Here is an 11,641-nt window from a genome sequence, read left to right as displayed (position 1 = left end):
ATTGTTTGAATATCTTTTTATATTAAAAAAATGATAATAATGAAATCAACAACATAAAGATGGTGAAAGAGAAAAGAGCAACGAGAATTTTTAGAGAATTTTTAGGATGGTACCGTGAACTTGCTAGTGATAGCTAACATATACTGGAGGCCATTTAGGGAAATTTTTAAGAGTTGTTAGAGATGTCCATAGGTCGGTCCGGGTCGGGTTTGTGCCCAACCCGTAACTGACTTGATGACATAGGGTTGCCAAAAAGAAGACCCACCGCCAATCGAGAAAGCCCATGGATCAAGTGGGATCGGACTCAGTTGATTGGCAGTCGAGTCAATTAAAGCCGACAAAGATGCCACCGGAGGTTCCAATTAGCGGCGATTTGCATTTTATCATTAGATCTTTGCCAGATTTGAGCAAAACCCACTGAATTTGGGCAAAATAACCTTAGATCTTTGTCAGATTTGAGCAAAACTCACCGGATCTTAGCCAAAAACCACTTGATTTTCGTCGAATTTGTTCAAAACCCACCAGATCTAAGCCATAGTGGAGCAAAACCCATTAGATCGTAGTTGGATTTGAGCGAAAACAACGAGATCTGACCAAAAACCACAAGATCTTCACCGAATTTGAGTGAAAACCACTATATTTTTGCCAGATCGGGGTAGATCTAGCCTCTTTCAAGGGTTTAGCCGGCCAAATCTGGTGACTCACCTTTTGGAGAAGGAGACCCGCCACCTGACTCACTGGTGTCGGTTGTGGCACTCTGAGACCCGCCGCCGACCACCTCTCTCATCAGATTGGATGGTTTCAGTTCGGATGGCTCCAAGTCGAGTGGATTAGTTGGTTCATAGTTGGGTTTGGACAGGCCTAAGAGCTGTTACCTAGCTTAAAGAATAATTATTAGGAACAAATACTAAAAAAAACTAGAATACCAATTTTACCAAAAAAATGTTTACTAACTAATGTATCATAAGAATATGATTAATGTCAATTCAATAACATAATATATATATAAATATCTGAATTTTTTTTTCTTTTGTAATTAATGATACATCAATTTGTAAATTTTATATTATAAAATTATAGTCTCTCTAGCATCATTCTAAATGTGATAAACATTCTGGTAAGTAATAGTTATTCTTCATTTTTAAAGAATAATAACTAATCCTAAATCCTAACTATTGCTCATAAAAAAAAGTATACAACTAAACAAGAGAATAGTTATTCAATCCATTACAAGTTTACAAGGTATATTAATTATTGTGTACCAAACAAGTCTTTGAGTGATCATTCATGAAGAAATAGACACTTCTCTCCAAAGAGAAGGAATTTCAAGTTGACAAAGGAACGATCACATTCGTGGGATAGTAGAAAAAGATGAAGACCTCCTAGTAAATATATAAATTGTTTCAAAATCAAATGTGTAGAATAATTTTGATTAAGATTTCATAATCAAATAAAGATACTATTCCAGCAACAATGTACCAACCCGCCAAGAAAAGAACTAAAGCACCAATAAAACAATAAAGAACTTCCATCTTGATCGATACAATAGCTAGCAATATTGAGATTTGAGTAACAATAGAAGAAAAAAGAAAACATTATTATGCAAGATAATAAGGCAAAGACAACAAAAAGATAGCTGCAAATACTCTGACAAAGAAGTCATTTTTGCTAGTGCAATCCGAGAATAGATTTCAATACATAAATTTGCAGCTTCAAACGCAGAATGTAGCTAGCTGTATGAACAAAAAGGCTATCGAGCTGAAGACCATGCCCACCAGGCACAATGCTCTTGAGCTTTTGGACTTTAATTCGAACCAACCTTTGCCTTCTTCTCCTCCTCAAACTCATTCTTTGGTTACATAAATACCTCCTTGGAGCTAAACCCATTATAACTCTGATGATCAGAAAGCTCAACAATTCCAATAAAATCTCATGCACGTAAACGCCCACATTAAGAGAAATAGACTATAGGGAATGGAAGTGAGTTAAGGGTTTTTTATATAAAAAGTAAGTAAGATCGGACAAAAATTGAAAGTAGCCATGTGAGGCCTAACTGGCTATGGGTTTGCTTTTGTGGAGAGCAATGTAACATGAGTCTAGAAGCGGCCCAGTTATTTGTTCCTATCCGGAAGAAGCCAATTTGGGAATCGGTTTGGAAGGGACTACACACGTGTATGGCAGCTTTTGAATGCCTATATATGATTATTAGCCACAAGTTTTTCTGAGATCATGACAATATATCTGTCCTCGGAATCCTCGAATTCTGGCACCTGTCTTTCCGTGATCACATGCATTGAACTGAGATTATTAATTTGGTCCCCCACAATACATGAAGATCGAATCGATTAATTGGCTGACAAGATTTGAATGATCATGATACAACTCTATTGATCATTGTGTGCATATAAGACAGTATTTCATAAATTGCAACAAAGAAATGGATGAAGCTTGTGATTTGTGTGACACTAATCTTTCTGTTAGTTTGGAAAAAACAATTTCAGTACAACATTTCAGTTTTCAATAATTTTATCTTCTTCTTTTATGGTCTGTTAGTGAGGCCATTTCTCTACAATTCTTATTCTTAATCACCTTAAAGGATTGAGTTTAAAAATGGCAATGTAAGTTTATCTTGGCCTAAGAGAATGAGGTCAAACATGTTCATGTATTGAGGTAGGGAGATCTTTTTCCTAGAGTGCTAATCTGCCCACCAAGTTATTCATTTCTAGTTAAGAAGGGAAAAAAAATGATGGATTCAGCTCAACAAAGCATGATTATGAGATAATATGTATTGAATGTTGCAGTACACCATGATTTACTTGATGAGATAATAAGTAACAAGCTCTCTAAAACCAATTTAATTAGTTTATTTGTTGTTGTAACTTGTAATGTAGTACACATTGATTCTATCTAGTTCAGCTTTATCTATGTTAATTAAAAAGTGGTAACCATTTCTGTGGTTCATGCAGTCCTATAACGAATTTTCTTTGATATAATTTCAAGATAAATTTAGTTATTCCTTCCTCCTCGAATATGCTCGAAGCAGGCTATGCATGAGTTGAACTAATTTTCGGGTTTACTCAACTCAAACCCAACCTAACTATATTGGTTTTGCCGATAACACGAATTTCCCACCAACTTAGCTGTTTCTAAAAATAAGTGAATAAAACAAATAGATAATTATGTGCAAGATAAAGGCACACATGACGTACGTTTCAGGTTAATTTGGCTATGTAAGTTTAGTTTTAGATATGCCCTTCAAAAATAGAAAGTTTAGTTTTAGATATGAAACTAAATTTTAGTTAAGCTCGTTTAGCTTATCAATCTTATGAAGAATAAGCTAAATAAGGAATTGACCCCTAATTAAAGAAATTTTGAAGTAGCCTACTCTTAAAATCTGCATTGATTTCATCATACCACAATGGATTAAGTAGCTACTTTATCCATTCTCCTTTCTCCAATGCTTAATTCTAATCTGGACATTATGCATAAACTCTTAAACATGGGCACTAGATTTACACAATAATTGGCAGAAAATCAGAGTCGCTGCAATAAATTCTAGACTTTGGTATATATAGGAAGATGTATACTCTTGCATACATTATCTACTCTTTGATGAACTATAGGAAGAATGAAAATGGTAAAAGGCGCGATCAAAGTGGTTTTCCTATATTATCATAGTAGCATAAATTACAAGAAATTATTCTTGCATACATCATCTACCCTTTGATGAATTTACTTGCGTTTTCCTTGTTCTTTGTAGATGTTACATTAAAAGTCCCTTGGTTGGATTTTCATTTACCTAAGAAACACAATTCCTTCTATATTAACTAGCTTATCCTTCTCAAAAAAAAAAAAAAAACTAGCTTATGGCCAAGAGCTTAAATGATCAACTTAATTATATCTTTTAGTGTTTCCAAAAAAGATGTTATGAGATATCTAGGATTTAATTCCCCCCCCCCCCCCTTTCTCCCATTGTTATAGTTATTTAAAAAAAAAAAAAAAAAAAAAACACAGAAGTGTAATATATATATATATATATATATAACTTTTTAGTATACATAGAAGTGTAATAAATTCGAATTAAGGTTTTTTATTATTAATAATTTTTTTCTAAATTAGATGTATGAATTTGCACAAAATTAGAGTATAATTGGAAGCATCTTAACATAAAATTGGAGTACATTGAATTCAAATTTATTTATATTTTCTAAATTTAAATACATAAATTTGCATGTAAATATTATTAACAAAAATTAGAGTATGCAGCTCATTGAAAACTTAAAAATAATTGCTTTAGCGATTATAAGACGGTAAAAAGTAGCTTTTGTGGATGCAACAAATTTTCTTGTAAGAGGTTCCTACTTTGGCGCCCGACAGTACCTTGAAGGATTAGTCATGTGATAAAAACTTAGGAACACCTTGGGAAACCAAAACAAAATTAAGTTAGTTTTTTTTTTTTTTTTTAATCCCCCCTACCATTTATGGATTCTAATAAGGTCTTGTAATAATGAAGCTTCTTTTTTTGTTTTTTTTTTTCTACAGCTTATTGTTCCACCAGTTTTGGATCTATTTGTGGGTCCTAGTTTTATGATTATGTTCAAAAGTTATGTCCAATTAACTATTTGTGGGTCCAATTAACTATTTGCATGTGCCAATCTATGTTATATATATATATTACTACAGTATTTTCAATAGAAAATTAATCAATTTATTTTATTTTATTTTTAACTTTATAAATAGTATTTTCAACGATAACAAAAAAAACTTTCAGCAAAAAACTGAATAATTAGTTGTTCTCAAATGAAAATCAAATACTGTTCTAGCAGCCAAATTTTTCCTAGCTTATAGTTCATGTATGTTTAACCAAGTTGGACACAATATCTTTATCTTGTTTTCTACCGATTCTTCCATGAAAATTATGCTAAATTGCTAATAGTTTGACACAAGGTGAGAAATTTTCCACTTCCATTTGGACTTAAAAAGTAAAGATGGAAAAATTAAGAGTAATTAATATCAATTTAATCATGAAAACTTACGTTTCAGTCTTCTGCTATCTAATACATGAAACTTCTAATCACACACGTGTTCTTTCTCTTCATTCATTCCCTTCTCTCTATCTACTTCCTTCCAGCTCCAACCAGCTCCAGTGGTTTGTGAGGGGATAGAAAACTCAAGTGGTGAATAATCATGCAAGTGAAGCAAAGGTGGGGATGGTGTTGGCACCACAGAAGGGAGTTTCGAGAGGAGCGCCTCGAGGCTGCTCATTGAAGGAGTAATCATCAGCTGCTGATTGAAGTTATTATAGAGATGTTCCATTGTTGATAAGGAAGAGTGAACTGTATGAGAAGGTGAAGTGTAATGTGGACTCCAATGGTTAAACTCGTGAAGCTTGAATGGTGTTGTTGGTGATGATGATGTTGGGTGAGGTAGGAGGAAACCAGGGACACCATGAAAATAACTGAATATATTTTGTACTTGAGCAACGTAGCTGGGGTCTTCTGCTACCTGAAATGCCATGAATGAGAGAGATGATGGATATTGATATATGTATGTTGAGTGATTGTACAGACATATCTAGCTAGTTCGAGGGAATGATAACCTTGTTAACAGCTCCCAATTGAAGAACACCTTCTTTTACTGCAATTAGAGAGATTGTCTGCAACATTTATGGAAAGGGTCATATGAATTAATATTTCAAATATTTTCTTGTGCGTAAATATGGTTTCCATTTTTAAGATTTTATTTCATTTACGTGACGCTGACTTGGTGCACATCTTAAAATGTGTATTATTAATCTAAACCATTAAATAGTTCCATTTCCTGGGGAATGGAACTACTGAGACCATCACAAGCCCGTGATTTTTTTTTTTTAAGAAACAAACACACACGGGACATTAGTTGCACTTAATTGTAGTAACAAGTATCTCTCTCTCTCTCTCTCTCTCTCTCTCTGAGAATCTGTAAGAGGCAAACTCGCAATTATAATATGTTGGAATGAACATTCTACCGTGTATTTCATTTCATGAACCTCCAAATTCTTCCTTAGTAAATTTCTTATCGACTTGCTTTATTATTATTATTAGTGTTGTTCTTGTTCTTGTTCTTATTATTATTATTATTTTCATATCAACATAAGCCGTTAGGCCTATTCAAGATCCGACCGGCACTAACAAAACCAGCTGGTGCCAATCCAAACCAGCCACTTCAGGGTTCTACTATAGGTTTCTGGCGTGGTGGTCGGCGGTATTTTGGAGGTACCAAAGACAGCCGACATGATTAGCAGTTACTGTTTTTACACTTTACAAAGAACCTATAAAAAAATGTTGTTCGAGATTTCAGTTTAAAAAACTACCTATAATTTTAAAAAATATATATGTTGTTCCTCAAGGTTTTGTTATCTCTATAAAAAAGAAAAACTAATGCTGAAACTATGTCATTTTGGACTTGATATTAACATCAAGTCTAAAATGATGTTGTTTTAGTATCAGATTATTATAAAAATAAATAAATAAAATCATACAACTTCATTTTAACATATAAGCCACTAAGCTTTATACAAAGTCGTTTGAATTTGAACCATTAGGTTAGATTTATTTAGGTCATATCAGACATTCACCCTCTCTCTTGTTAGCCTCCCTAAAACAAGTCTCCCCCTCTTCTTTCTCTCTCTCAATTTCCATCGTTTGCTCCCACAATCCTCCATTGTTAGATGCCACTATCCTCAAAGTTTCCTGTTCTCCTCTGTCCTCTTTGTCACAACTATTTTTTAATTGAAAATTTCTATAAATGGTTTTGATACTCAATCCCTACTATGCTCCTCTAACAGGTTCATTTGTGTATTCTATTTTCAACTGTTTTGTTTTTATCTTTTATGGGTTTTTTTTTTTTTTTTTTTGTGTGTGATTTGAAATGGGATATTTTTGAGAGAAAGATTGTGAATTTGTTTGTCTTTTTTGTGTGGAATATTTGGGTTTTTCAATGACTATGATATGGTTTAGGGTGTTGACTACACTGTGTTTAGTTCCAGAGAAAATTGAAGAATAACCGAACTAACTACATCGAAGCATTATAGTTCACCACACCTCATATAGACCGATTCCCACCCCTTCACAAGTGAGGTACAATTAGGCATGAGGGAAACTACCTGATAGCCGGTAATTGTAGTGTAATATATATATATATATATAATAAAAAACTGGTTGCACCACACTGTGTACAACCCTAGCCATTATTTATTTTGTGTGACGAATAGCCGAATAGGTACAATAATTAGCTCTAAGTCTAAGGACTCCATGAACACCAACACCGCCACAGCATATATCAATAACGATGATTATGATGATAAATGTTGCGCCGATGCACAAAAAGAGTACCAAGAAGGTTAGTAGGTGACTACTAGGTGACATAGAGGAAAGGTGATGGTTGTACTCAAACCTTAATACCAGATTGAAACTGAGCTTTCCATGTCCTTGGCTGATACAAAAAGAAATGCAGTTAAAGATAGTCTCATGCATTTAGTAACGATGGATGGATTAAAGCTTTTGAGTATCCAAGAAGGCATGCATCAAGAAGAACTCACCCAGTCTCCTATGCTTTTCCATGCAGATGAGTTGTGTTCTTGATCACTGAATTCTTTATGAAACCATCTATGACTATGAGTACTGTTATCTGCAGCAACTTGTCCAATCAAACTGCAAAGAAAAAAATTTGCTTTTTAAAAATTTAATTCGTTTGATTTTGAAAATCCTAACAAAGTGAGACATATACATGCACACGATGGTTGTTTATTTCTTACCCTTCTCCAAAGTTGTAAATTTCATGGACATCTTGAAAAAGAGCTCAGGTTGCAGTCCAAGTTGCAGTNATTCTTGATCTGTTTTTTGCTACTCCTTGGAATCCCCAACTGTTAAAAATACACAAGGGTTTAAAAGCAGAGAATATGAAAAAGCCTTGTAATTAATTTGAAATCATGATCATATTATCGTTTTTGTCTTCCTGGTAGAGACAAAACTCACTTTTAAATGTGGTGATGCTTACTTGGGTGGAGGATAATTTCTAGGTAAGATTCTCCAAAAGACTGCATAAACCCATTGAGAGTTCTCTTGTATACACAAGCTTCTCAATGTGTGTCGAAGGAGATGGGTGATAGGTAATGGAGCTAAGTATTCCTCCATCAAGCCTCAAATATTGATACCTCTCTCTCGTTTGTGCCCAAAAAGGAAATTCTATTATCAAAAGGAACTTCAACATTTATATCACAAGATTTTTGTCTCTTTGAGCCATCCCTGTTCATTTCCTCCCTAGTGAACTTTCCCTTCATCATTTTCATTTCTTCATCATGTAGAGAAAGAATATCGTGTGGTAAATTCATTAAGGATAAGAGCATTTACTATCTGGTGTCAGTAATCTTATGTATTTTTATAATTATGTATATGTTATTATTGTTTGTATTGGAGGGAAGGTGATCACACCAAAATAATGGTGCACCCTCTCACACAAGATTTCATATTCATGTCTCCTAGAGAATTGGTTTTAACTTCCATGCAGCTAGTTTCTTTAGCCAAGGAATATGACTTTATTGGGTATTGATTCTCACACATTCTTTATTGTACATCATTTATATATATTATCTATTTCACATTTTAAATGTAAACATAAAAAATTTGATTATTGTGCATGAAATTATAAACGTTGTGTATATAAAGTATACATTAACGAGTGTGAGAGTAATTATAGATTTTTATTTTATGTCGATACATCCAGAGGCGAAACCATATTTTATTTCCAGGAATGCTAATTCATAAAATTACATATATTTTTTAATTTTTAATTTTGTAAAAATTACAAGGAGGAGAAATTTTAAAAGTTAGGATGGCTCTTCCCTTCCTTCGTTTGCTAGTAAATATATCATACCCCTCTCACATTAGATTTGATCTTCTCTTTGGACGCTTCTTACTTCTTAATTACGCTGATGGGATTGGGATGCAAAGGATTAAGCTTGATCATATGCTCAGGTTGACATTTTAGTTATAGAACCAAGGTTTGGGAGTACTAATGCAAGACAATGAACTCTCCAAAGGGAACTTGATGTTTGAGAAAAAAAAAGAACAAAATGATAGGACTTAGGAATCACTCTTTCACTACCAAAGTAATGAAAACAGAACTTAGGAATCATTACCTAGGATAACTTGGAATCACCACCAAGCATGAGATAAAGAGAAGAACCCAAACTTCATTAGCCGATGATCTACAGTCCACAATAGTAAGTTCTGGGACGACCTTTAATTTAATAGGCTCGTGAAATTACATCAAACATAGAAATATAAATAAACTCAAATGAGATTACATAAGTTATGGAAATAAAATCAAATCCCTCCAATAACATTAATCAACGTCAATCACCATAAATCAGGTCTAACGAAATTAATCAAACATTAGCAGTTCCAATATGGTATCTATTTGCACCAGAAACTCTATACAGCAACACCATCAAATTGACCCATACAGAGTCTATTTTCTCATCTTCTTTTTTTTCTTTTTTTCTTTTTTCTTCTATCCTTGGAAGCTGCTTACCTCAAAGCCTTGCAAAAGCAAATGTAGACACATATAGGGATGTCCAACCCACCCGCCCAACCCAACCCGCCACCACCCAATCTAACTGCTCCGGTGGTCAGACGTAGGTCCCAACCCCAACGGGTCGGTTAAGGGTCTTTCCTCTTTCAAAACCCATGAAACTTGACCTACTCGAAATACATCGATTTTAGCAACTTTTCAAACATTCCAAACTAGATCCGACGAAATCTCGTCGAAATCTAGTACAAATCCTTCAAGATTCAGTAAGATCTTGTTGTTATCCGACGAAATCTAAGTCATATCTCAATGGATCCAATCAAATCTCAACCCAAGTGACAAAATCCAAAACCAACTAATACAACCCGACACTTGACAAGACTCAAACTGGCCAATCTGACAAGTCTTTCAAGTCAATTTCGAATTACGTTTTTATCCACCGGAGTTTTCAATTTGAGTCTGGATTGGGCACAAACCTAACCCATGAACAACCCTAGATACATATATTTGCAAGAATAATATTAAAATCCAAATCAAGTTTATAGTAACGAGAGAGAGAGAGAGAGAGAGAGAGAGAGAGAGAGAGAGAGAGAGAGAATAATGCATGTATAGAATCTTTCAGAGATTAAATAACTTGCAAGGTATCTCCAAAAAAAAAAAAAAGATAACTTGTAAGGTAGGCGGGGCCCTATTGAAAGAAAATGAACTTTGCCTAGTGCCAAAAGAAAAGCGTGACAGGCCATTATTTGATTTCACATTGACAAGCCAATAGGCATCAGCAAAGAAAGTGTACTTACTGACAGTAAAATTTCTAAGGTAAAAGAGCCTATCATATCAGATTTGTCTTCCATCTCTTGATAATGACAGGCATTACTATTCAGCCCACGAGAGAGAGAGAGAAAGAATTAAAAAGACAACGCCTGTGTAAAAGTTTGTCACTTCTATTCTCAGAACAAAAAAGAAAAAAAAAAAAAAGGTTGTCACTTCGTTTTAATCAATCTATCATAACGTGGCATATCAGTTCCTGTAGTTCTGCCTTCTGCGCATGAACCTTTTTTTTTTTTTTTTTTTTAAATGAGAGCATACGAGCAACTTGGGTGAACAGAAGTGTGACTTGAGCTGCAATTATATGAGGGCACGGAGCAATGTTTGTTTGCAGGAGTGGTGGCCAACCAAGACAACTAATAAGTGAACTTTCAAGGGAAAAACAAACAAAACAAAAGTGATTGATGCATTTGATATGCACCCAATTATACTATACATCAACAAGAAGTCTATTCTTAAATAGTTTACCAGGAACCGTGCAGGTGTGATGCTTCTTACCACATGCAAACAAGGGAATAATTATTTGTCGGATTTGTTATATTTGTGACTTAGTAGAGGGGGAAAAAGTAAAAAATTATTCATGGCAATGAAATTGCATTAGATGACAACATATTTGATCAGGATGGTAAGATTAAATTAGCAGGCCCATCCTCATGTCTCTTTAATGGATTTGTTATCATTATAAAATTGTTCGTGTTACTAGGAATTGGATACATAGATATTTTTGTGATAAATTGTTTAGCTTTTGAATCAATCTTATTTATTTTTAGCGGATAAAGATGTGTTTCTTTTAATTTGAATGTCATCTTTATCTTATAAAATTATTTATTTATATAACTTGATGTTGAATAAGAAGGAAAACTAATTACTCTTTTTATGTTTTAATTTGTTCATTCTAAGGTGCTACACATAATGATTAGGGTCAAAGTTTCAAGCTGCTCAATGTGTAAATTATCTAGAACTTGACTCTTATACCAATTAGGGTTGTCTAACCCACCCGCCCCAGCCAATTGGATCCAACTAAAAAACCAACTGACCCAATACTAATGCAGACAATGGCAAACTTGATTTCAACCAACCCGACCAATCTTCGCCATCTAGATGGTGGAGATCCCACAGTTCCATTACTATCTCATGTAGTAGTTATTGATGTAACCACAAGTATCTCTGAATCCACAAACACTTCTATTTTGTGTTTGTTGCACATGAATGTCCACTCAAGACTTCGAGAACACCTTTCTAAGGT

At 34.0% G+C, this 11,641-nt stretch overlaps 1 protein-coding gene across 1 annotated transcript; it reads right to left on the bottom strand.

Moving 5' to 3' along the window:
- Positions 1-4,948: 4,948 nt before the first annotated feature.
- On the bottom strand, positions 4,949-7,859 carry LOC112031630 (uncharacterized; the record flags this gene model as incomplete). Its single annotated transcript, XM_065770700.1, is given in 6 exon segments — positions 4,949-5,505; positions 5,600-5,656; positions 7,435-7,473; positions 7,580-7,691; positions 7,796-7,823; positions 7,826-7,859. Coding segments are annotated over 6 exon segments (705 nt in total), but the record flags the coding sequence as incomplete, so codon positions are not given.
- Between the last annotated feature and the right edge of the window lie 3,782 nt (positions 7,860-11,641).

This window comes from Quercus suber, unplaced genomic scaffold (assembly GCF_002906115.3).
Source record: "Quercus suber isolate HL8 unplaced genomic scaffold, Cork oak 2.0 scaffold_34, whole genome shotgun sequence".
Classification (NCBI taxonomy): domain Eukaryota; kingdom Viridiplantae; phylum Streptophyta; class Magnoliopsida; order Fagales; family Fagaceae; genus Quercus; species Quercus suber.
The sequence above is the reverse complement of the archived record's forward strand: the minus strand, read 5'-3'. Positions and strand labels throughout refer to the sequence as shown.